The sequence below is a fragment of the Melozone crissalis genome, unplaced genomic scaffold, assembly GCF_028551555.1.
Source record: "Melozone crissalis strain CALT ecotype California unplaced genomic scaffold, PUWL_Pcris_2 ptg000061l_1, whole genome shotgun sequence".
NCBI classification, from domain to species: Eukaryota; Metazoa; Chordata; class Aves; order Passeriformes; family Passerellidae; genus Melozone; species Melozone crissalis.
In genome coordinates, this window is record NW_026535839.1 from 3,202,183 (window position 1) to 3,229,149 (window position 26,967).

Sequence of the window (26,967 nt, forward strand, 5' to 3'; positions counted from 1 at the left end):
TGTCCAGGCTCTGCAGCAGGTAAGGGAGGCATTTCTGGGAGCAGGGTGTGGGATGGGGACTCTTGGCTGTGCTGGGGGGAAGGATTTTGATTTGGGCTTTCTTCCAAGCAAAGGGTAATTGGGGCAAATAAAGTCCAAAAAGGCAACAGAAAGGCTCTGGTAGTAATGGGAGGAAAGGCAGGGAGGACAGGTAGAGACACTCACTGGGAAGGCTGGAAAACAAAGGATAAATGGGGTGTGCTGGTAAATGAGGATCAAGGCCAATTCATGTTATTTTAAAATGTATTGAAGGAAAAGGAGCCAGAAGCAAAAATTAGTTAAATCAAATGAGAGATAAAGCAATAAAATAAAGTCATCCAAGTGTCTCCCCAGTCTCACACCTAGGGGACACTCCCAGCAGCAACAGCAGCATTTCACCAAACTTCACAGAACCCCCTGAAACTCAGATCCTTCTGCAAGCAGGGAGGTTCTGTGACAGCTCCTGGTCAAGCAGAGCAAACATTTATTACAGAACACAAATCATCCCCTGTGAACTCCGGCAAAAATAGCACCTTGCTTCACACTGTCTCCTTAAATCACATTTTGTATTTTGCTTTTATATCAGACTGCTGTGAGTTTTGAGAATAAGTAAGAAACCACAGAAACTCATTTTTGGCCTGGGTACTTTTTAAGAAATGAAGTAATTCCTCAAAAGTACCCCCAAAAAAATCAGGCATTAGGACATTTTCCCCAAGGAGCCCATTTACTATGCTGTTACTCCAAGGCAAAAAATAATCTTTTAAATAAGAATCACCAGTAGGTCAAGCTTTACACATTTAAAGCGGAGAGTGGCTGTTTCCAAATTGCTTTTACTGCTTTCAAATCCTAGTTTAGAGCAGGGGCTCAGTGGTCTCTAGTGAGGAGGTTTTCCTCTGCTTTTAACAGAAATTCCCATCTGCCTCATGGGTGTGATCCCAAAAAAGGGCAAATGGGAAAATAAAGGAAACATCCTTCCCTTTAACACAACAAATACAACTGCCAAAAACCAGCATGTATTTAATAAATGCAATGTAGATTGCTTTATTTGACCTTCTGTTCACAAAATAATTTTATTATATGTATGAAAGCAGCATACAGGCAATAAAATTATGAAAACATTCACAATACATAAATACACAGACCTGATGCAGGATGTATATAGTTTGTTAGACTTTAATTTTTTTTTTTCCTCTCAGTTCTCTTTTCCTGACAACACATTTCTTCTGATATATGTTACGAAAAAGTTGCTCCAAAGGGTATTTTCTCCCATTTAGAAAAGAAATGGATTCCTTTGAATGCTGCTGAATATTAACACCCAATGCTCCTGTTGCTAATGCTCACTGATTGCTTTTGGCATTACAGAGGGAAAGCAGCAGGGAAGGACAGTGGCAAAGTAGCAGGATTTTTTTAATTAAACATTGGAAACTTTTTTGGAGTTCACAGGAGGGTTTCGAGATGGAGGCTGCAGTTCCAGCCGGATTTAGAAATGTTTTAATCCCAAATGGTAATGAGGCCACAATTCCTTTATAGATTGGAGTATTGACATGGCAATCTCTAAACTGTGATGTCCTCCCAGCTCCCAGGGTAAAGCACCAGGGACCCCAGGTTTAAACTCTGTGACAGAGGAGCAGACAGTCCTGCAGGATAACCAGGTTTTGTTACCCTTCCTGCCATTATAACCCAGTGTGTTTGTTCAGAAAAGATATCCAAGACTTGAAATAAGAAAAGTCTGAGAAAGCTGTTTATCTTACATAAATACAAAACACTATATACTAAAGAATTGTTATCTAAGAAGCTTTCCTTCCCAAATTGGATCCTTCTTAAGGTTGTAGTCATATTTAAGGTATTTACAGATCCACAAACTTGACATTCTAGCAAAGTCTCTGTAACATGAACCTTTTTAAAAATAAATAGCAGCAATTTCTTTTATTTCTATAAGGGAAGAAAATTTGCAACTCAGTCAACTCTGGTCCTATCTTTTGAAAGAAATCCCACTTAAAAATAAAAAAAGCCCACAAGCAAACCAACTCCACACAGCATCAGTTCTGTTGATTCCTTCATTTGTTGCTGAGCTCCTTAACACTGCTCCATTCCCCTCACCAGCTCTCCAGACTATCAGAGCTTGTAATAAAGTGCTGACTGGTTGACTGGTCAAAATGCAGTTATGACACTCCAAAAATATCCCATTATTTAAACATCTTAAATAACATAAATAAAGCTAGATCTGTTATAACATATGAAAAATATCAATTTAAAACAATAAATAAATAAAACCAGTATCAACATATTACCTCCCAAAGCTTTAAAAATAACCATTCTTGTTATAAGGCTCAATTATTTGTCAGAAATAATTTTAAGAAGGCATCTACCTACCTTTACAATCCCTCAGTCATTAATTAGGACCTGTTAACACCCACTATCACAAGACAAAGCAATCTTTTAATTTCTAGTAAACATTAATCTTTAAATACTCAACATTTATCTTTTGCGTCACTTTTACCTAGAAATTGGTTTCTCTGTACAGAGAAGAAGCAACATTTTCTTTGTAACTGCACTGTATCTAAATTTGTAGATTTTCCTCAGGGTGAACAGTACAGTTTAACATCCTTTTTTATAACCAATTTCCAGTATCTTTTTCTGTTTATTGTTTGAAATGTTAAATTTGCTCTGAATGCCAGGAAAATTAATTCTGGGCTTGGTGTAAATGTGCATTTTTCTCCCTTAGAGGTTAGGTTCTTACCAAAAAAATCTCGTATATCTTTTTTTTTTTTTCCCCCAAAAAAGATTATTACAATATACACCATTAGGTCTTGCTGAGTAAACCTTACTGTTCAGGTTTTATGCTGCCCATTCTGTGTAATGGGATTGATCTTTTCCAAAGAAACATCAGCTTCGTAATCCAAGATACCCGACAGCGCTGGAGACATTTTCTCCAAGGTCTTTGACAGTTCACCCTCCTCGTCTTCCTTTTTAAGAGGTTCTTCTTCCGGGCAGATAATGGAGTGTGGGATCAGATAAACCAGGTTGGACTCTTTGGGGCTGGACCCTTTGGGCTCGTGCTGGCTGGAGAAGACCACGGCCCCGTTGTTGTTGATGCTGACGGTCTCGATGGCGTTGCCAGCCAGGGGGCAGAGCCTGTAGCAGCCCAGCAAGGTGGAGAATGCCTTGCGGAAATCGGCGTTGAAGGCATAGATGATGGGGTTCAGGGAAGAATTGGCCCATCCAAACCATATAAAAACATCAAAGGTGGTGGAATTAATGCAGAAAGCCTCGGCCCCCTTGGAGGGCTGGGTGGGCTCGCAGAAGGGAATCATGCAGTTCAACACAAAAAATGGCAACCAGCAGCACACAAACACCCCCATGATCACTGAGAGGGTCTTTAACACCTTGGTTTCCCTCTTGAAGGACATTTTGAAGTTGCTCTCTGGCTGCTGGCAGTCCATGCTGCTCCTGTTGCCACCCGGGTTGTGGCAGTTCTTGGCATGCACTGCTGCTCTCTCCAGAGCCGAGATGCGCCGGATTTGCTTCTGAGCAATCCGGTATATCCTGGTGTAGGTGACTATCATGATGGCCACGGGGATGTAGAAGCTAATCAGAGAAGAGGAGATGGCATACATCCTGTTTAGGCTAGAATCACAGTTGTCCATGGTTACACCTTCTAAGCTGGCGTTGAAGTCCAAAAAGCTCGTGGTTGTAGCCTTGTGCCAGTTGAGCTGCACTGGGATGAAGGAGATCAGCACGGACAAAGTCCACGCCACGCTGATCATGATGAAGGCTGCCTTGGGGGTCATCTTCCTCTCGTACCTAAACGGGCTGGAGATGGCCCAGTATCTGTCCACGCTAATGACACAGAGGTTTAAGATGGAGGCTGTTGAGCACATAATATCAAAGGCCACCCAGATGTTGCAAAATGAACCAAAAGGCCAGAAACCGGCGATCTCGGCCACAGCTTTCCAAGGCATGACCAAAACCGCCACTAAGAGATCTGACACGGCCAAGGAGATGACAAAGAAGTTGGTGACCTTGGACCTGAGGTGGCGAAAGCGAATGACAGCTGCGCAGACCAGTGTGTTCCCCAGCAGCGTGGAGAGGATCAGCAGCGAGAGGAAGCAGCCCGTGAGGATCCGAAAGGAAGAGGAGTCCCTTTCCACCAGCAGCCCTTCCTCGTCCATAGTGGTGTCGTTCCAAGTCATAGTTTCTCCTGAGGGAAAATCATATCATGATTTTCATGACGACATCAACTCCTCTCCTTGCAGAGATCACAGAGACCAGACGGGCATTAATTACTCATCACCAAACAGAGCAGAGGTCTTTTCCTACAGTCCCTTTGCCCCCAGACAGACCTCACCCTCTTTGAATCACCCTAACAACATCCTGAAATCTCTGTGGGCAGGAACTGAAAATGCACAAACACAGTCCACCCTACAAAGAGAGGGTTTTTAGCAATCCCTTCAGAAACACACTGCACCACCCCTGCATGGAGTAGCCTAACTCAGACAGCTCACCTGTGAATGTTCTGCTGCCGTCCTCTGCAAACACACCCCACACACAGCAAAGCAATCACTTTTCCATGCTTGCATCTATTCCCACTTCAATAGACTATTGATCGAGTGTTTCCAGTGTCCACTGCACCAGCCCTTCATATTTACTGAAGCATATCAGACAAGATGCCTTTTCTCTGGTTCCCTAAATGTCTCACTGATGAAACACTCCATCCTTCCTCCTCACTACATTCCTGTTACAAAATGCACCAGTTCTCGCTCTGTTTCTTGGCAGTATCAGAAAGCAAACCTTCACTTTGTTTCAAACTGTTTTACATTTCCAAGACAAAATAAATAAACATACAGTAGGTGTGTTTTAAAGGTTTTCAGCAAGAAGTAGCTCAGGTTATTTAGTCTGACTTAAACAAGAAATGCTGGCTCCTACCTTTCACCTCTGATTCCCTGCTTGCTCTGGGACGCAGGGCCGTCTCTCCTCCTCTTTTAGTTTTGGAATTGCATAGCAAATCTTATATACAAAACCAACACAGGAGCACTGCATTGCATCGTGTATGTGGGTTTTTTTCCCTGAAAGTGCAAACCGGCAGGGGAGAAGTAAGAGTTGGACCACCAGGAGTTATTTTTCAGGGGAGCAGCAGGTCTGTGCCGTCGGACCGTGCGTGACGGACCCTGCTGGTGTGTGCCCAGCTCCCTCCATCCCACGGCCCCTGCCGATCACTCTGCAAACTTTGCTGGCCCGATCAGTCCCAGTCGCGCTTTGTACATCCCGTTGAGGCGGCACGTCAGGGCAAATCATCCCAGCAAAAGGCACGGTATTCCCAACGCTGGCAAGAGCCGATTAGCAGTTTTTCCCTCGGTCGTTTGCCGGCTGAAGAAAGAGGCGAGAGGAGGAGGAGAAGCACCCGAGTGACCTTCCCGCGGCCGCCACGCCGGCGATGCCCGCAGTGGGTTCCTCTCCCAGCAGGAACAAGTCGCTTTAACACTCCGCTGCCAAGTTATAGCTCTCCATAACTACTCCGGAATAATCCCACCTCCTGCTCAGCGGGGCTGCGCTCCAGGGATCGGGTCCAGCTCTCACCATGCTGTTTCCCTCTCGGAAAGGCGCAGGCGGAGGCAGCTCCTCACACTCTCCCGCTGCCCGCCCCGGGCCGCGCATCTCCCGGCTGCTTCCTTCTGCCCGGGGCAGGGCTCGGCAGCATCGCCCCTCCAGGAACGCTCTGCCTGCCCGGCGACTCCTTCCTAAAGGATTAACACAAGGGAATGACAGGCATGGAGGCACGCAGCGGGCAAAAGCCACCCCCCTTCTCCTCCTCTAACATCTTCTGTCGGGCGCCTCTTCTTCTGGGCAGCTTTTCCTGGGGAACAACGTTCCGGGCAGCCGGGACTCGAGGCAGAGCGGGCTCCGGCAGCGGCTCCCGCGGAGTTTAGCGCAGCCGGGATTACTTTGCCCGAGCCCGGTGCGCTGCTGCGGACCGTGAGTACCGGCCCCGCTCCCCCGCGACGGGCGATGCTCGGGAAGGGCCGCGGGGCGAGGCAGCGCCACCGGGGCAGCGGAGAGAGCGCGGAGCCCGCTCGGAGCCGCTCTGGGCGCGGCGGGGCAGCGGCCGGGGCTGGGGGCTCGGCCGGGACAGCGCTCCGTGCGCCGCCCCCGCCTGGCGCAGCCCCCGGCTCCCGGCGCAGCCGCGGCCGCCGGGCTCCCTCTCCTGGGCGGAGCGGGCGGGCACGGAGCGGGGACAGCGTCCCACGGCGCTCCCAGCCCGGCCCGGAGCGGGGACAGCGTCCCACGGCGCTCCCAGCCCGGCCCGGAGCGGGACAGCGTCCCACGGCGCTGCCAGCCCGGCCCGGAGCGGGGACAGCGTCCCACGGCGCTCCCAGCCCGGCCCGGAGCGGGGACAGCGTCCCACGGCGCTCCCAGCCCGGCCCGGAGCGGGACAGCGTCCCACGGCGCTGCCAGCCCGGCCCGGAGCGGGACAGCGTCCCACGGCGCTCCCAGCCCGGCCCCGGGGCTGGCACCGCCGCGTCCTGCGGGCAGGGAGCGGGGAAGGGCCACGGACAGCTCCCGAGTGCATCGTGCGGGACACAAACACTGCCCCGAGGGCACGGAAAGCCCGTCCGAGCACATCCAAAACCTCCTGGCAAACTCCCCCGCCCCGCTCGGTAGTGAGCACCAAAACCGGAGCGGTTGTTACTCAAATCGTTCTGTTTACAGAAGGGCCTTTCCTCGCTTACCTTAGCTGCAACAGGCAGGGAAAGATGAGCATGCTGGTTTGCAGCCTTTGCACAGGAATCTCACCCCCCAAAAAATCAGGAGATAAATATAAAAGACATCACATTTGTACTAGAAGATCAAATACTCTTAATAAGTTGTAAACAAAAATTCTGTGGAGTCCAGCACTTGTGAAGTTCCTTTGAGCCATCTATTTCTCATAAGGTCACTTAAAGCAGACACAGTGCTAAGCTAACCTTGACTAGTTAACTGAAACATTTGTTTTCCTTTCCCCTTCTCTTTCTTTTTTTATAAATTTTAACTGCTTCTCACCAAGTTCTCATCCCACCCTCCCCCTGCTCATTATCCTGTCCTTTAATCATCATTCATCCCCAGAGGAGGGTGAAAATAGACAAGAAAATGAATCTTGTACTGTTTGGTAATAGAGATCTCTAATGAAACTCACTGTGAGTTTTCTTTTTCTATTTTCAAGATCCTTTTTCTATTGTCTCCTGTTCTTAAAGCTCCACACAGGTGAGGTTTAGTGCATGATAAGTATTTGCTGCAAAGGCAGCACGTTCCTGCTTTTCCATAGAAACCCTGGGCTGGAGGAAACATTGCCTGCAGAAGAAGCCACTGAACACACTTGATTTTATTTGCAAAAATTTTCAGAGGCTCTTCTAAATTGACTTTCAACCACAGCCATCTTGGATTATTCCAGGAGAAATCACAAGTTGCAATCACCCAAAAAGCAAAATTTTTAAGGCATATTGGAGAGAAATACTGAGGTACACATTGCAGAGGAGAGAGAAGTCTGCTCTCAAGCATCTGCTCATCAGCTCATCCAGTGAACTCTTTTTTTCAGTTAATTTTACCAGGGAGTGGCCTTTCCTGGGGGAGAGGCTGGGCTCAGCATTGGAAGAACCTAACGCTGCTGATATGAGTGAGCGTTTCACTTGAATCTGACATTTAAAGAATCCTTTTGGATCACTACTCACAGCAGCTTGTAAGGCTCTCACAGCAATTTTCTTATTTTCCTGGCAATTCAAGCATCAGTTTCAGAAGCCAGAGCCTCTCTCCTGTCTCTCCCCTCAGTTTGTGTGCCCAGCCCAGGGGTGAATGTGAGGTCTGGCTCAGCCCTGACTGCAAAGCCCCTTCAGCAGTTTCAAACACCAGCATTCATCCAGGGCACCCTGCTGAACTCATTTGTCACTTCTGCTGATTTATGAGCTTTTAAATCTTTCATGACTTGACAGCCATACCCAGGTGAGGAACAAAAGTGAAATCCACTAAAACCCCTATTATTATTTAGGCAAATTTAATGCTGGCATTAGGCAGCAGATTGCCACAGCTCTGGGAGCCAGTCACACGAGTGCTGGGTCATTTTTCCTTTTGCTGCTCTCTGACCAAGCTGTCCCCAGCCAGTGTGAGCAGAATCAGCTCTGGTCCAGCTCTGAGCTTGCCTGAAACTCTCAGCAACAGGATGATGGTGCAGGTGTTTCCTGGAGATTCAGAAAATGGCACAGAGCTTGTTAAATTCTCCCTGGGTACCCACATAAAACAGCTGCTTAACTTTATTTAATGTTTTTCAATCACTACTGGCTGCTGCTGGAATCAAAGCAATGGGCAGCAAAGGAGAGATTTTGTGTCTCTATTCCCACCTGCTCCTCCCAGGAGATACTGGTTGGACAAGACCTTATGAAGACTTAATATAAACACTGAGTAGCACTTTGATTCAAATAATCTTAATTCAAGCAGAAATTGGCTATGGGAAGACCAAGTTTGAGCTGAACAAAGCCCAGATCTTGCATTCAGAGATGGACATTCTTTAATCTAAACAGTGCACACACTAGACATGGAGAAAGCTTAGCTGAATTTACAAAATATACTGTAGTATGTGGATACAAACTTTACTCACATCACCCTAAGGAGGACTTTTCATGTCTGCAAGAATGGAATTTACTAAACAAGAAATCAGCTGAGGCATATTCTCAAAAATAATGTCTAAAAGAGCTGTCAGATTTGTAAATAACTGGTTATACTAATAAACTGAAATAAATTTAGCCTCAACGTAACCTTCTTGGAAAAGTCAAGGGTTCCTGGAAACCAAACAGCTCTGAAGTCTTTTAAAGATCAGTGAAGTACATTGTTTAAATTTATATAACGTTGTGTATTCCATGAGGAAAACCACAGTAGTGACTACAAAACCACAGAGCAAAAACCACTGCTAACATCTCCAAGGATCTCAAGCTCACTCTTGAATGATAAAGATCCATCAGCAGGGAGAAAGGATCAGTGAGAGAAATTATTTCTAGTCCCCAAAGGCAGACAACAAGAGACCTAAATATTCAGTATTTGAGTGTGGGCACTGGTTTTTTTGGACTATACATTATAGTCACTGCAGCTGGCCCTCAGTGCCTGGCAGATTCAGCAGGGCTGATCTCAAAAAGGACATCAGTGCTCAAAAAGCACATCAGCACATGTTGACTTGTGAACTATTCCTCCAATGGCAGCCACAGAGCATCCCTTGGCATCAGGTCACTGGTGAAGTATGTGAGGAAATTTGAACACTGGCAGGGAAAAGGAAAATCAAAAAAAGCCCAGAGAGAAGCACCATGTTTGAAAGTCTGAATTTAAATCACTCATTTGAGGGGGCTCATTCAGGCTGGACACAGAGGGTAGTGCAGGAGGGTACAAAAGGCAAGGATTTGCTTTTATTTGCTGCTCCCCGGGATCTGGAGCTCATGCACTGGTGCAGAATGCTCAGGGGGCAGGACCAGGCACTGCTGCTCCCCTGGCATCATCTCCCCTCTCAGGCACTGATGCATCAGCAGAGCCTCACCGCAGCCAGGAGAGCCCAAGTGCAGCCCTGGGCCACAGCAGATGGAACCTGCAGGAAGGATTTCTGCTCTGCAGGAGATCAGGGAGCCTCTCAAAAGGCAGCCTCGTGTCACCCACAGGCTTTAGGAGTGCTGAAAACCATCCTCTGCTTGTTCCATCCTCCCCTCCCAGCCCTCTCCTGCTCAGAACCTGTTCAAGCTCTGCTCCCCTTTCCCTCCCTCCCCAGTGATCCCTCTCTGCATCTCCCTGGAGTTCCCCCCACCCAGATTTTACAACAAAATGGCTCTTTTTGGAGAGATGAGGAAGACAGGAAAGAAAGAGAAGCACCAAACCTGCTGCCAGGGGTCCAAGCAGAAGCTGTCACCTGCACAGTGCCCAGCCCCAGGAGCTGTGGGTAATTTAAACTCAGTGTGATGCTGCCAATAACTGTGTTATTCAATCTGCAGAGCTCATGCAGTGACTTTTTATGGGGTTTTTCCAGTTCCACCCACTCACTCCCACAGGATCAGAGAAGGAAAATTTTCCCACAAAGAATACTTGGAGTGACCCTCCTCTTGCAGCTCAACCTGCTCTGGCAATCCAAAGGCCATTTACTGGATCTTAAATCACCCTGGAAATCACTCAAGCAGGGAAACCTAAAATTTCCCCCCTTTTCTTTCTGGGATTTCCATCTGCCAGAGATACGGGGCAGGAGAGGGATTACTGCCCTGCCAACACTTCCCTCCAGAGTGGGTAGAGAGCCAAACTGCAGAGGATGATGAGAATAAATTATAGCTGAGAGGAGAGCTCCAAGGAAAGGAAAACGCATCCTCCAACTGCCTCATCCCTGCGGCACAGAACGGTGCCAGGGAATCCACAGCAAACTAACAGGATTCTTTCTTTAAAACCTAATCTACACCAACCAAATTGTGAAATACCTCAGAATTTCTGATCATTTCACTGACAAGTGTAGAGACTGGATGTAATCCTGTAATTTTATATCCTAGTCCATGTATATAAAAGCTTTAGCTGATTGCTAAGGGCCTACTATGTGAAATGGCTCATAAAGTAGTAAGTCAGCACAAAAATACAGAGTGGGTCATTGCCTCCCAATTTAGGCTTTATTTGCATATGCATATTTTTACTACTATACAGCTTTAATTCTTTCACTCCACACTGGACATTTTAGACCCTCAGAAAAAAAAGCAAACCTGAATATGTGAATCAAAAGAAAAGTCACAGAGAAAATGACAGCGCTTTTCATGGTAAAGATGGCTTTGACATATTAATTAGCATCTCAGAGATGAAATAAAGCCAGCGATACCGAATGATTCATTAGAATGAAATTAATCTGAGGAATAATTAACTCTGAGGGGATGGAGAAAAAGAATACAAATAGATATATTAGCAGCAAAACTCTTCACCAATGAGCATGACAGGGATTGCTAGCAGCAGTGGATGAGACTGCAGATAATACCATTTTCTCAGCAGATGGCTTGGTAGGTGGCACTCTCCCTCCTAAGCTGCTCTTACAGATTTACTCCTGAGCTGTGTGCCAGCATCAAATAGATCCTTACCCATATTCCAGCCCAGCCCCTGATTGATGGATGGAGAAGAAATGTCTAACAGAACTATTTAACAGCAGATTTGTTGGTTTTCTGGTGCAGGACGTGATGATGAAGTGTGTGCTTGGTACCCACAGCAAGTAGACAATAGTTTGCTTTACATTTGGTTATTAAATTCACATTATTACACATCCAGCGTGGTCAGGCTCCACAGCCCTGCCACTGGCAGGCTACAAATCCTTGAATTAAAGATAACTAAACTAATACTTACCAAAAAATTAGAAGCATTACTTCTTGCTCCTAGTGAAGAGTGGCAGCAGCATTTCAGAGCTGCACCACAGGAGCCACAGGAGCCCAACCAGGTGCCCACAGAGCACAGCAGGTCCAGCCACAGCACACAGGGTCAGGCCAGCAAGGACCAGACCACTCCAAATGTGCCATTCCTCCAGCTCTGCTGTCTCAGGCAGCATTTCCCACCTGCAGCTCCCCACACAGCCCTGCTGTTGTTGCAATGTTGCAGTTCCACCTTCAGGTTCTGGGATTAAACTCCTCTCCAAGGCTCCTTGTCAAAGTCAAACCACATAATCTGGGCTTGACAGCAGTCAGAGACATCCTACCAAGCTCAATAAAACACTGGAACAATATTCCAAACAAGAATCTGTACCGAGGTCTAAGCCTTGGGCTGCTTCACTCCTCCTGATGTAACTTCCATTCACACTTTTGAAAAACCCTGTGATCCAACTGCCCCAAACTATGATGTTATCCCAAATCCACTCTCACCCTTGTTCACCTGGATCTGTTATCCTGTCCCAGCCTCTCTGCCTGGCCCACCACATCAGGCAGAACTTTTTCTTCCCCCTAACAGGAGTAACTTCTCCCTCCTTGCATCCTGCTTTGATGTCCTTGGCTTTCCCTGCCCTGTTGCTGAGACAGTCTCTAACAGGCTGTACTTTCCCAGGCTGGAAACGTTCCCTGAGCTTCATCATCCACTTGTCAACATCTGTCCCAAGGTCAGAGGCCTTCCAAGGCAGCCAGTTCTTCCTGCTCCCTTCCCACAAAGCTCATCAGGGCTCAGCTCCACCAAGACAGGCATCCAGAGCCTCTTCTCAGTCCATCAAACCAGCCCTCTCCATTTAGGAGAGGCTAAAAGTTACAAGTCCCATGTCAGTAGAAAGTTCCCTGATGCTTTCCAGTAATTGTGTACTATTTATGGGAATTCCCCTCTGCTTTCCAAAATTTCCCTTCTGCTCTGTAGAAATCTCCCACAGCTTTCTAAGAACCGTGCATTTCCTTCTAGGATTTCTCCACTGCCTTATAGCAATTCCTCCTCACTTCACACAAAATTCCCTCCAGCTTCCTGGGAATTTGTAGGAAATTTTTTCAGAACTCACATTTTGCTTTCCTGGGGTTTTTCCACAGCTTTCTAAGAATTCAATTTTCCTTTCTAAGGATTTCCCATAATTTTTCTATGAGTTCCCTGTAGTTTTCCTGGACTTTCCTGTGTTTCTCTAGACATTTTCCATACCTTTCCAGGAATTTCCTGCCTCTATGAATCTCTCACTTCTCTCTAGGCACTTCTGTCTGCTTTCAGTTGTATCCACCAGGTTGTGGCCCAGTGTCAAGGGTTTTTCCATATTGGTTGTGTATCTGCATGTTGTGATGTGCCCAGCTCTCCTCTGGTGTCCTGTTTTGTCATAGGTGACAGATTTTGTCATTGGTGTGCTGACATACCTTGTTCTCATATTTTTAACTATTTAATAAAGCCACAAGAAAGGCTCAGGAGGTGAAAGTAAAAGGATTAATCAACATCTGGTCCCAATGAAAAAAAATTGTCAGGTCTGTTTGAAGGAGCTGTGAGAGCTGGCATGGATCTTTCATGGCAGCAATGATCCCATATGAGACATTTATAAAATAGCCACATCATAGAGGCAATGGCTTCCTAATCCCTTTGAAAGGCTGGTTTATCCCTTTAAACACAGCTTTATGTCCCTTCTAAATGCAGATTGGCTTTTCATCTTCATTCCCTTCCATTCTTATCCAATATAACTGTGCATCTAGAGAAAGAGGAAAATTGAGTATGCATTAATTTAGCTTGGCACAGCAGGGCATGAGTAACCTGGAACTGAGTTCAAATATTGCAGATGGAGCCAAAGCATTTAAGTGATTTTGTAAGTAACACTCTATCAGCTTATATAAGAGTTTCATTACAATTTATATTGCCAAGAAATGTTGTGTTACTTGCCTGTTTGATCAAATTTCCCAAGATAATCGTTTATTCCTTATCAGCTGAGACTGGGAAGACAGGGTGGTGGTTTTTGATGCACTGCCACAGACTCACAGAAATCACTGGCTCATTTACAAAAACAATCCTTGAACTCTCTCAGAGTGTACCAATGCCCCAGTCTGAAGTTTGGATCTTCTACATAAAATTAATGTACATTATGTCAGGAAAGCACAGGAAATGCTGGGTATACGTGGTTCACCTTGCCCAGCATTCTGCTCCTGATAGCAAACCCAGCACAGAGCCTTCACAGGCACCTCCCATCGAGTGCTAATGAATCATTCCCAGAAATGCTGCTGCTTTCTTCTGGCAAACCCTGATAACAGCCAGCTTGGTGCCAAGGCCAGCTCCTGGCATCATATTCCTGATCCAGCTGCTGAAAACACCCCAGATCCCTGCATGTGCCTTTGGGAACATTATCACATCATTCCCCACTATTTTTTTCATGGAACAGAGAAGTCTTGACATCTCTCACATTTCCCTTCACTCTGACTGCACTGTTTTCAACCCGGGTTTGAAATTCCTGGTCCTGCAGTGCCACTTACTGGACACTTCTGTTCATAAAAGCATGTGCAGCAGCTCTTCGTTTACTCAGTTGATTCTCAGGGCTAATTTGAAATGGAGAAAAAACATAAAATACACCAATGTTCATTTAGGAATACAGGAAAGCAAATATACAATAAAGTTTGTTTCTTAGATGAGGCAGTAATTGTGGAGGAACAGAAATCCTCATTTTTTGGTCAGTGTAGGGAAGAATTTGCCCTGTAATAGTCTGGGAATTCTTCCAGGTGGAAACATGCAGATGGTCAAATTCATCCCTAGTTCAACAAATGTGCATGGTAGTTTGCAAGATTTATTAATATATCCCTTGGGAAATAAGGCAAGGAATGCTTCAAAAAGAGCTGGGGTGGGGTTTATTTCATTAATCTAGACATACATTGTTAATAGAGACAAAAACATTTTAGTGTGAAAATTAGTGCAGATGAATAAAGACAGAGTCAGAGGTCAGATAGTCTCTGTGACTACACGTATTCATCCATTTGCCTTTCAGTTTGTAGCTTATGAGTAGCTGCTGGTGATTGCTCAGAGCCATCTTGAGCTTCTCAGGATTCATGGCAAAATATCAGATTTGTTACTCAGCAATGGGAGAAATGACTCGTCCAGTGAAAGAGAAGTTATGTGGCTGCTCAAAACCATCTGCACTGAGCACACAGCAAACTATTAACTCTTGCAGCTTTGCATGTAGTGACTCAGAGAAAGAATTTAGGCATTCATGTATCCACATTAAATACTCTGCAAGCAGAATTTCAATTGTGATGTGAAGAAAAGTGCACATGTGGTTTTAAATCAGATATACAAGTGGGCATCTTTGGGATACAAGGAAATTATTACAGGCAGAAAATATTAGTCCTCAGAATGCAAATCATACAAAACAACCCCAGTTATACCAAACAACAACAAAATTATTTCTCTGCACGACATCCAGCTGTTTCCATTTCCTGAACAAGGTGTTTTTCCTGCTCAGTCATTGCCATGTTTTTTAACAATAAGTATTATGGCCTGATACCACCACAGATGAATGTGTTGGATCTGTCACTGGTCATGGAGACTGGGAGCTGACTGACATGATTAAAAAGAATTAGACATTAGCAGGGACATATATAAATTGTGCACAAATTTCATTGTGGAGTGCAAGGATATCGGTGCCAATTTTTATTCTTTCATGATGGACTCTCACTTGGTATATTTGCAGCTGCAATTGATATATTTTTATCTCTAGGTTGTGGAGCCACAGGGGAAATACAACAGGAGACATCTGTGATTGGATGTGACTGTGTCAGAATGAAGATTGACTCTTAATTTTTTATTAAAAATCATGAACTGAGTTGGCTTTCAGTTAAAAACTGAAAACAAACTCCAGCCTACACAATTCTATTTTATGAAATATATATATATATAATTTCATAGAAGTTGAGTATTAACAGCAAAGCTTTCATCAGTAAGTGCAACTCCACAAACACTTGATATCAGGGTAGAGTTGTGGCTTTTTAATATAAAATGGCTTTTTAATACAAAATTCTCATTCAGTATGAATAAGCAATGAGCAGGGAGAGGGAGGTCAGTCCTGTATCCAAAGAGCTGAAGAGAAGAATTGCTCTGCTTGCACAGCTGCCACTCCTCCACGTTGCACAGGACTGATGTGAACCTCACAGGGAAGTAAAAAAACAGACCAGAAGGTTTGAAGCTTCAAAGTGTTTCCACTGTCACAGCAGCACAGCCATTCTGGGAATAACAGGAAGAAGGAAGATGACAGTGGGGAGGCCACCATTTGTCCCTGTGCAGGTTTCCTCCTCCACAGCTGCATCCAGAACATCATTTCTGAGTGCCAGCAGCTCTGAATTGCTGAAATAGAGATGAAGACACATCCTGCCCTGAGAGCTGCTGCCTTCCCAGTGCCCACAGCACACACCAGGGCTGGGGAAGGGATGTGTGTGAGCAGGGGGTGACAGTGACATGTGGATGTTCCTTATCTGGCTGCTAATGGAGTTTTTATCTCCTCCCTCAGGAGCGGGCGCTGTGACAAGCCTCGTACTTGAGCGCCCTTCAGAGCAGCCTCCTGAGCTGTGCTGTCCTCACATGTGGCGATTTATTGTCCCTCATCGTCAGGTTTGGGGGCTTCGTGTGGCTTGGGTTTCTGGTAATAACCCTGAAACAACAATCCCAATCCAGTGCAGCCTGGAGGAGATTGACGGGAGACCTCACCGCAGTCCCTGTATGGGCCATTCGGGGCCGTACTGAGGGATTGGAGTCGATGATCCTCCAGGGTCCCATAAACTCAGAACAGTCCGTGATTGTGTGATTTTATGGGCTGCAGCTTCCTCAGGAAGAGCAGCACCGATCTCTGCCCTCTGTGACCAGTGATAGACTCGAGAGAATCGCTGGAGCTGTGTCAGGGGAGAAAATCAGGAAAAGGTTCTTTACTCAGAGGGTGGCTGGGTTCTACAGAGAATCCCAAGAGACCTCACAAGGAGCGTTTGTTTGGCAAACGCTCTCGGCACACGGTGGGCTTGGTGGGGCTGTGGGGGGCCAGCAGTGGGACGCTGCCGATCCCAGCGGGTCCCCGCCATTCCATTAAATTCCATTAAATATTCCATTAAATAATTAACAGCAGTAACTGCGCGAGAAACGCGATCCACCCCGAGCCGAGTCGGGCCTTCAGGGCAGCGGGCTGAAGGAGGCGCGGGCGGCCCCGGGCGCTGCCCGCACGGCCCTGCCCGGCCCGGCCCGGCCCCGGCGGGGCGGAGCGAGGCGGAGCGAGGCGGCCCCGGCGGCTCCCGGCCCCTCGCCCGCCGCGCCGAGCGAGCGAGGCTCTTCCGGGCAGCGGGGCCAGAGCGGCGCGGGGCCGGGGCCGGGTGAGTAGCGGGGCCGGGGCCGGGCAGTCCCCGCGCGGATGGGCTGCGGCCGGGGACGGGCGGAGGAGCCGGTGGCGCTCCCAAGTGCTGTGTACTGTGCTGGCCAGGCAGGGACCCAGCTCCATCTGCCACCTCAATCCCCTCCACAGGGACCCAGCGCCCCGTGTTGCTCTCTCCCCTTCAGAGGGGAGCGGGCCCCCTCAGTGTCGCCTCGACCCCTCCACAGAAGCCCAGCCCCATTTGTCACCTCTGTTAGCCCTGCAGAGGCCCTGATCTGTTTGTGAGCTCTCTCCCTCCTCAGGGGTCCTGCCCCGTCTGCCTCCTCCAGGCCCTCCACAGGGACCCAGCCCCGTCTGTCACCCCAGGCCCCTCCACAAAAAACAGCCCCGTCTGTCACCCCAAACCCTCCACAGGGACCCAGCCCCGTCTGTCACCCCAAACCCTCCACAGGGACCCAGCCCCGTCTGTCACCCCATGCTCCTCCACAGGGACCCCGCCCCATTTGTCACCCCAGGCCCCTCCACAGGGGCCAGCCCCACCTCCGTTACCCTGCAGAGCCGCTGATCTGTTTTGTCACCCTGTGCCCTCCACAGAGCTCCAGCCCCATGTGTCATCCCCTGCACCCATCAGGGCCTAGCTCTGTGTGTGTCACCCCTGTCACCTCCCCAGGGTTCCCATGTGCCTCCCTGTCCGTGTGGGAGCTGGATGCTGGCAGTGTGGGGCTGTCACACTGTCACAGCCCCCTCCTCCCTGCACACGAAACAGCTCCCAAAACCTGTCCCTGTCCACTCGCTGTCCCCTGAGCAGCGCTGTCTGTGTCACAGGGATTGCGTGACAGCAGCACCGATTCCAGGCCTGCAAGAGACAAGGCTCCCTGCTGCAGGATCATCACTTCCAGGAGAGGAAATCGTCAGATAACTCCAAGGTCAGACACCTGGTAGTCAGAGACAGAATTTTAAATATGAGTATTAATATTTTTTTAATTTATTGAATTATAAATAATCTATATTATTTATACTACTGGCCGGGATGAAGATTGGCTTTGTACCAATGTGCAATTGAAATATCACCTGGATAGAAAAAGATAAATGAAATAGTGAAAAGTACACAAGAGAGCCATGAACACACCTTGGATAGAGCCAAAGCTACTGCAGTTTATTGGTGGGGGTTAAAACACGAGGAGCAGAAACAAGCTTGCAGCAGTCAGGACTGAAATGAGAGGTTGCACTAACCTTGGTTAGCAAAGGAGGTTCATTCTCCTGAATGTGGAGATGAGCTGAACACATGCAGCGTCTCTGGACGTGCCTCGTGCAGAGGAGAGGAGGTGGCAAAGCTGACAGAGCTGAGCTGGCTGCAGGGACCTCTAACATCTGGAGCTGGCTTTAGTGCAGAATGATGAAATCTCTGGTCAAGTTACACACCAAAGATGGCTCCTGTTTTGAGGAGAGAGCCCCAGCAGCAGGCTCATCTCACCCTGGCTGCTGCTTTTGTTGCTAGGCTACGAGTGGGATGTACATTTATAAGCAAAAAAAAAAAAAAAAAAAAAAGAGAAAAACCAAGAATCTTGTAGTGTTGCCATGCTTTGCCTTCTCCAGCATTCCATTTAGGACTGCAGCAGGAAAAATCACAGTGCAGGCAATTTTTTTTTTTTCCCTGGTGATTTAAATAGGCATTTTACTGGTGGAAGGTGCCTTGAGTAAGAAAAACTTGGCAAGTGTTTTTAACATTTGGTGTGAGTACATTGCATCAGACTCCCAGTCATCAGCTGTGCAGCTTATTCCAAACTGTGGCAGCAAATGTCCTGCAAATAGAGGAATCCCACTGCTTACAGACCCTGGTAAGTGTCACATGTGCTCTTTGCCACCACACAAAAGTGCTTTTTTCCCCAGAAAGTCTATTAGTTCTTCCCATCTGAACTAATTAACTGCCATGAGTGACATCCCTGGAGAAGGCCTTGTGTTCCTTTCTTTGCCACAGCAATTAAAACATGGATTTGCCTTTCTGCTGTTGCTTTGCCAATGTTCTGTGGTTTTAAAGTAGAACAGGTCAGTTTTTCCTAATCAGAGGGAGGTTTATTTCCTGTCTTTTCTCCTAAGCCAACATAACAGCCCTTTGGGTGGGCATTGTGGAAAATTAAGCATTGGAAAAGAAAAATCTTGAGTTTGTTCAGACAAAGGAGCCCCAAAAAGGGAACAATGTGTTACTTGAGGAATAAAGAGGCCTAGCAAGACACTGGAGTATTTCTCTATCAAAGTGGCAAGGGTAATGCTTCAGAAGAACTCAGCTCTGCAAAAACAAGCAGCTGTGGGCACTTTGATTTACAGAGAGAAGGAAGAAGAGAAGTTGTTCTCCCCATTTTCTGGCAGCAGGTACTTTTCTCAACCTCAGGATTTTCCAGGCTGCCTCTCATTTCCCAGAACAAGGCACTGACAGCTGGATATCAAATTGTTAAGGGACTGCTTTAAAGAATGGAGATGTAGGGGCTTAAGTGTCTCAAATCTTATTTTTGTCTCTCCCAGTGCACATGAAATATCAGCAGCACCTGGCTCCAACTTTTGAACTATTCTTATTCTAAAGGATTCTGTGAAAAAAGGTTCTGCTGTTATCTTCTATTTTTACTGGGTTTTCAGGAAAAAGCCTCACTCTTGTTCTTTAAAAAAAGAATTCCTAGTTGTCTCTAGAAGATTTTGTGAATCATTATTTGACTTTAACACCTTTACTCACCAGAACTTATTGGGTCTAAGTCCTAGTAAAGGACAGCACAAAAGTTACACCTTTCTTTCAGCATTTGTTCAGGCTGGTTGGAATTCTGTTTTAAGCTGGATTACTCAGCTCATCCCGTGCTTTGTAGCAGGAGGTGGCATTTGGGAGCTAGGCACCAAGAAGTCAAATGTCACAGTGAGCATTGTCACAATTATATCTGCCCTGCTTTTGGATGTGAAATTCTCTTTAGTAGAATTCACACTTACATCATCATGAAATTTCCTTTTCTGTCACTCTAGTCCCAGTTCTAGCTGATGCTCTAAAGAAACTGACAAAAATTCGTAATTTTGGAGTGGAGTTTTTCAAAGCTTAGGTTAAAATACAAGGTGGCAATAACATAAGAAAATATAAATGGTTCCAAGGAAGGTGGCAAAGCTGCATTTCATTGTTTGTACCCTGCTGCATGAGTTTAAGTTGCCCAGAATTTCCCAGATCATTTGCCCATCTGGATTATTCAGTCATGCAACACAGTTTAAAATAAGTTATCAAATATCTGGGTTGTTCAAAATGCAATGAAATAAATTAAATAGTCATTGCTACTCTTCTCACTGTTGCTTTGGTTTGAAAAGCGGTTGCATGACCTTCAAATGAGATGTTTAAAGACAAACTTTGTAAAGGACCAGCAGAGAGTTGAACTCCTGGCAACTCCTGAATCTGCATTTTGTACAATTGTTGCAACTGCTGCTGTTAACCTTTAAACAAGGTTTAAAGTCTTCTGTTATTGCTGGTTCTGTGGAAAATCTAAATGTAGCCTTTGTACCAAAATTGTTGATCAGACTTTGTGCAGGTTTTGACTGTAATTATTTTGTTAAGGCAGGCCACTTTCACTTATTCTAAAGCCCTTTATTCCTCCCAGTTAATATTAGTATTAAACTTTAGAGGATGAACTGGCAGATGGTTCCAGCTGATCAGAGAGGGCAAGAAATTTGCTGTGGGCAGGGAGGGACACATTCCACTAAACCAGGGTACCCTAGGCCCTGTCCAGCCTGGCCTTGGTCACTTGCAGGGGTCCAGGGGCAGCCACAGCTTCTCTGGGAGCCTCACAGGGAAGGATTTTTTCCTGATATCCAATCTAACCCTGCTCTGTTTCAGTTTGAAGCCATTCCCCCTTGTCCTGTTCCTCCAGACCCTTGTGAAAAGTCTCTCCTCATCTCTCCTGTGAGCTCCCTTCAGGCACTGGAAGGCCACAATGAGGCTGAGCATTCCCAATTCTCTCAGCTTTTCCTCACTGGAGGAAAACACAGCCGTGTGCTGAGGAAAAACTTTATCACCATCAGTTATGACTAAAAATGTGGTACATAGGAGGAGCCACACGCAGATAACCAAACCTCTGTGTGAGTGCTGGGGAGACAAAGAGTGCCAAAAAATGTCCCTGGTCACGAGAATGCCACCCCTGGCATTGTTCAGGGCCAGGCCAGCCCAGCTGATGCTGAGCCAGACAATCCCACAGCACAGCACGAGGCAGGGTTCAGCTGCTCTGCTCCACGGGCACTTTGGATTCGCTGCTCTGCTTTGGAAACTGAAAGGTTTAGAGATATGAATGTGCCAGAGAGCATAGTCCAGCCTTCAGTGCTGATTTAATTTGCTGGGGAAAACAGCTGCAGGGTTTCCAGGTACAAGTGGTTCTGTTAAATACCTTCCTAATTGGTCTGTTATGTGAAATAGTGAAAATATTTATAATCTTCTCCCTTACTGCACGTTTTTTATAAGAGTTTTTCATTGTTTGCCTGTGTTTCGATGTCATTCTTTATCCTTTCCAGTAGTGCTGATCCTCCTGTGTGAACACAGCCTCAAAGTGACATTTCAGTATGGATTATTACAACAACTGATGTGTTTGTAAAATTCATTTTGTTTCCCAAATCCTCTGTTTGTGGCTTTGTTTGTGGAGAAGAGCACATTGCCTGGGCAATTTTGCTGCTTCCACATTAAAAGTAAAGGTGCTGTTGATTGAAATTTTATCCTATTTCAGGATTAGTTCAGGTATTTTCTGGGTAACAGCAGGTGAGAACAATAAATTCAGGTATTTATATATATGGGCTAATTAATTAATTAATTAATGGTTGTAATTAATTAATTAATGGTTGGGTAGTTTGCCTTCATTGGTTGATTGTAACAAAACAAACAGTTTTATCTTTGTCTTTATTGTGCTTTTGCTTTCCAGTTCCTTTGCAAACTTTCAGCTTATCTCAAGGTTTATATGGATTTATTTAAGTTTTATTTAATCCTAACGTCCTTTATTTTTTCTGTACCCAATTCGATTATGGATAATGAGAACTTAAATCTTGGGCACACTTAGTGCAGAGGGAAAATTAGATCACTGAAAGTAGTGGAGTTCCACCCTTGACAAAGCATTGTAGTTAAAATAATAATTAAATCTTAAGTAGTTTTATTCCAGTGCTTTTATTATTAAGTATTTGAATGGATTATGCAAACAGCAGCTCCCCTCTGAAATTGTATCTGAAAATTAAGGTGACAGGTAGGTAAAAATAGTGTTGCAGCAACTTAAATTGAGGGTGTTGCACCTCTTTCTTACAGTTTTACAGTTTAAATAAAAAATGAAACTTTTAAAAAAGCCATCTAATTTATGATGATGACTATGACTGTTAGACAGTATATTGATGAATCCTTTTTTGTGCAGTTGCCACTTCTACTTTATAGTTGGACATTTTGTTTTACAAGGGATCCCTTTGAAGTCTATCAGCACTTTATTAGCTTATGGTTTTGCTTTATGGGATTTATTTCCATTTTCAGCATTTACTAATGGGGTTTGATGAGTCATGAGTAGCATTATGCATTCTCTTTGAAACAAGACATGGGGCTTTTGTTGTAAAAATATTTTGCTGGAAAACTTCTGAGTTTTCAAGACAGAAATTCCCTGGTTCTCTTAGGCACTGTTGTAACAGGTCTGTGATTCAGAGTCCCGTGACTGGCAAGCTCAGCCACCTTTTGTACTTCACTGCAAGTCTTACCTGTCTCCAAATCTTGTATTCTCAACTTTTACACTCCCCTGTGTGTGTTACATCTGCTCTTTCTTGTGGGCATTGGGGTTCTGTCTGGTTTAAGTTCTTTGGACCAGCATTGTTCCTACTTATCTGCTAAAAAGGCAGGTCAGCCACATCACTGAGAGAAGAAAATGGGTTTGTGTCCCTAAATAGCTGTCACCTAAAATTTAAACCCTTTTTTACAGGAGATTCAACCCTTTTGCAGGGTGGGCAGCTGTCCCACTCCCCATCCTGTGCAGGATTGAATGTCCTTTATTAAGATTAGTAATAGTGAACTCCGTGTTCTCTGTTCCCATCTTTTTTAAGCAGACATTTCAAGCATGATTTTTTGTTGCAGCACATGAATTAATGGATATTTTCCATTTTCCTGCTAGGTTGCTTTTTGCTGCTGCAGCAGCACTAAGCCTGCTTTGTAGATTTACAAGGAGAAGGAGAGACCAAACCTGTGCTGACCTGTCTCTGGTAGCTGAGTCTGGCTAGGATGGGTAACAGAAGAAGGAAAAGCATGGAAACATCTGGAAGATCTGTCCCAGGGCTCAGGCACTGCCCAGGGCAGAGTTGTGCCTCTGGTGCAGGGGCAGCTCCTGGCTTGCTCCTTGCCCATTCCTCTGGTCAGAGCTTGGCCCTGCACCCAGGGACACCCAGGGACTCTCCAGGCTGAGCTCCCTCAGCCTTTCCTGGGCACAGAAATGCTCCAGGCCCTTCCTCAGCTCTGCAGCCTCTGCTGGACCTGCTCCAGGAGCTCCCTGTCCTGAGGGTCCAGAGCTGGACACAGCAGCCCAGAGGTGCCTCAGAGGGTTGAGCAGAGAGGCAGAATCACTCCCTGACCTGCTGGAAATGCTCTTCCCAATGCACCCCAGGGTCCTGTTGGCACTCTGGGTCACCAGGGCACTGCTGGTCATGGAGAGCTCATTGTCCAGCAGGACTCCAGAGCTATTCTCCAACAGGTCACCCCAGCTATGCAGCTGCAGAGGTTTATTTCCCTCCAGTACAATCTCTCTGCTGCATTAGTTTCCTGCCAAGATAGTAAATTCCATCAGCTCACCTGGGTCAAGGATCATCAGAGCAGACACAGAGTAGATGAAGTGGGAGGGGATAAAGACAGGATGTGTTTGATCTCCTGTGTTCTGTCCATTCACCTTTTCTGGTTGTTTCAGACTGCAAAAATCCTGAATTGAACCATCTGCAGTGAAGGCAGATCCTTCATGTTTAGATTTGTTATTACTGAGGGACTTGGCTTTGTGAGCAGAGGTATCAGAGGTAAATAAAGGGAATTCCCAGAGAAGCCAGTAGTGTATATTCTAATCAGAATGAAAAGAATTATCCAGAATGAAAAGAAAGAAAAAAGCTTCTATGGATACACTGTTTTATTCAACATTCATTGGACAGCTTTAACCAGATTATCATAAGCCATTCTAAAGCAGCTTTAATCTTTCTTAATGAAATGGATAATTTAATTAGAAAAACATTTACACTTGAACTTTCCTGCGAATAAAGGAAGCAGTCACAGAACAAGTTACCAGCCCTAATGTCCTGATTTTTATCTTTATTTTGGTGGAAAAGAGGGTGTGATTAAATGAGTGCACTTGTCTTCATAGGGCTTTGCAAAACCAGCAGTTCCCATTTTAGACCAGAAGATGGACTATTAATTCACAACACAGCACTGCTCACAGGAGGGAGTTGTTTAATGGCAAAGTACTAAGAAAAGGAAAAGAAACTAAGGAGCATCTCCTGTTGAGATGCTGTGCATGAAAAATCTGTTCTCCAAATCTGTCCTGAGTCTTTTTTCATTTCCATGGTCTGTGTTCATCCTGCAGCGTGCCTGGTTGAGAGAGGTACACATGAAAATAACCCTGCTAATAAACTGTGCTGTACAATAATGAACTTAACAGTGAGGGAAATGTCACTGAGAAAATGGGAAGAGATCAGTTTTCCCTGCCAGATCTATTGGTGTTCTGGTATCATAGGATCACAGAAGGATTTGGGTTGGGAGGGACCTTAAAGTTCATCTAAAATTGAATCTTTATTTATAAATATATAAAAATGGGCTTATGTAGATCCAAATTCTTTCTGCCATTTGAAACAAGCATTATTTGGAGGAGGATTTTTTTCCCCACTGGTGGTTGAATGTGTTGCAGAAATTTCTTTTAAGAAAGTTAAAATCCATACACTTGTGCTGTGGAGGGGCTGTCCTTTTTTCATTAGATGTTAAAGTAAACTTAGTCATCCTGAAGTAATTTTTGCTTTTCTGAGCTTTATGCCCCATAAATGCACAACTCTTCAGTGTCCTTCACTGTAGTTCTTTAACCATCTTTGAAGTATCATTAGGAGATCTGGTCATGTGTTCTTAATGTAGCAATTGTTGAATTATATAATCTCTGTTTTGTTAAAACATGGGTTTAGAGAAACAACATTTATTAAAATAAATTGGTTTCCTAATTTTTGGTTTGTTTTGCTACTCCAGAGAAGTTAACTGAATTTTATTAAATATTTCATCTGTCACTGCACTTTGTAAGACTTAAGGCATCTCTTGAAATAGTTTTTTTCTCATTCCCTTCAATACATTATTTTCAATAAACAATTCTTCACTGAAGTAAAGCACTTTCTGATTAATATGTTGTTGTTTGGTATGTCTGTTTATTAATAAATTTCTGTGCTTCCTTTGCATCTGCCTCATCCTCAGGTATTTGTACAAATGTAATAAATAATGTGTAAACATTTTGGGGCACTGGACACAGAAGCATTTCTGCAGGTTTATACCTTTAAACCCCTGTTCTGCAAATTCTTTGGTGTTTGTTCTCTGGGTTTTTTACTCTAAATGTGGCCACTTTTCATCTTGCAGGTTCTAGATACATTAGGAAATGAGTGGTGTTTTGAATTGCAAATGTTGATGTTTTCTTGGCAGAGCTTTTGAAGATGGCACCATCTATCCCATTAAATATTAATATCAAGGAGCCTCGATGGGATCAAAGCACTTTTGCTGGACGAGCCAAACACTTCTTCACTGTTACAGACCCCAGGAATATTTTGTTATCTAATGCCACACTGGAAAAGGCAAGAAAAATTGTGCATGATTACAGGTATGGCATTGACTACTTCTACTGCTGGTCCCAAAAAGTCCAAGTCAATGCTAGGTACATGGTGAAATATTTAAAAGGAAATACTTAAAACACTGTATTCATTGTAACTCCTTATTCCCCTTCAGAGCTTGAAAGCCTTTTATTTTTAATCAAATTTGCTAATGGATGGGGAAGTTATGTCCCTCTTAAGGGTTCTGAAATACAGAAGAGCCTAATTCTGAAGGTAGTTAATATGACAACAAAGCTTAAAACTTCCTCTTATGTGTAGCATTTGGAGCAGTTGATTTCTTAAATACTCTCAAAGTGAATTTTCATCCTTTCACACTAACGACCTCAGAGATTTTGGCTCCACATTTTACCTCTAAAACAGAGTGCAGCTTTGAGTAAATAGACTCAGCCAGCACCACCACTGCTGGTTGTTTTAATTCTTTTTATTTCACCAATCCATTTAAAAGCTGACAAATCTCTACAAGCTATCTGAGAGTCTCCATTCACTGAGGGTGAACATCCCCAAATCCTCTGATGCGTCTCACGGCATTTGCAGCATTTTATAACACTTGTTCTTTTGCTGTTGTCTTGTCTCTTAACCTGTCCCAAGACAAGGTATTGTGGCACCTGGCTTGACAGAAGATGAGCTGTGGAGAGCAAAATACGTTTATGATTCAGCCTTTCACCCCGACACTGGGGAGAAGATGTTCGTGATCGGCCGAATGTCTGCCCAGGTGCCCATGAACATGACTATCACAGGCTGCATGATGACCTTCTACAGGTGAGAGAGGGCAGTGAAACACATAAAACATTTGCCTGAGAGAATTAGAGAAGTGAAAATCAATGTTATTGTCAAAAGATTTATCGTAAATATTTTTAAATGTGAAATTTTGCGTCCTTTTCCTCTTCTCATTCCCTGACGTTGATTAACGGTTCTTTCTAGAAGTAGTTTTGAGATAAGCCCTTAGCCCTTCTCCTTCACCATCCCACTTTCCCTCAAACTGGGAAATGTTCCAAAATCCCATCTGTGTGGAGGACAAAGAGAAGGAGATCCCTGGGAATTTCCAGCCTTGCTGGCATGCAGGATGTTCTGTCTGCCCGTGAGTACTCGGAATGCTTCAATCCATTTGGTATGGTTGATTTTGATTACTGTTGTAGACATGGCCATTGGTTGTGGAGTTTCTGCAGCTCCCCTGCATTTCCTCAGTGGTTCTGGAATCTCCAGGACAGTGAAGCCCCCTGAAGCAGAGCCAGTGCTCTCTTAGCAGCCTCAATTTTTGACACAGGATGCAGGAACTGGTGGGAGGTCAGAGGAAACAGCAGCAGCCTTTT

General features: G+C 45.2%; 2 protein-coding genes across 3 annotated transcripts in view; one reads left to right on the top strand and one right to left on the bottom strand.

Annotated features, from left to right (window-relative positions):
- Positions 1–2,849: 2,849 nt before the first annotated feature.
- Positions 2,850–5,061, bottom strand: DRD1 (dopamine receptor D1). Its single transcript, XM_054288164.1, is given in 3 exon segments — positions 2,850–4,219; positions 4,945–4,960; positions 4,963–5,061. Coding segments are annotated over 3 exon segments (1,482 nt in total). The 5' UTR covers positions 5,059–5,061.
- A 688-nt stretch (positions 5,062–5,749) lies between these two features.
- SFXN1 (sideroflexin 1) overlaps positions 5,750–26,967 on the top strand; it is a 33,039-nt gene continuing 11,821 nt past the window's right edge. Inside the window, exons 1-4 of one of the 2 annotated variants that reach the window (XM_054288166.1) lie at positions 5,750–5,991; positions 17,627–17,727; positions 25,473–25,647; positions 26,246–26,416. In XM_054288166.1, coding sequence (XP_054144141.1) covers positions 25,484–25,647; positions 26,246–26,416 — 335 coding nt within the window. In that variant the 5' untranslated portion in view covers positions 5,750–5,991; positions 17,627–17,727; positions 25,473–25,483. Of the gene's footprint in view, positions 5,992–16,714; positions 16,803–17,626; positions 17,728–25,472; positions 25,648–26,245; positions 26,417–26,967 lie in introns of those variants that run through there. The other variant, XM_054288165.1, reaches the window with a different exon arrangement.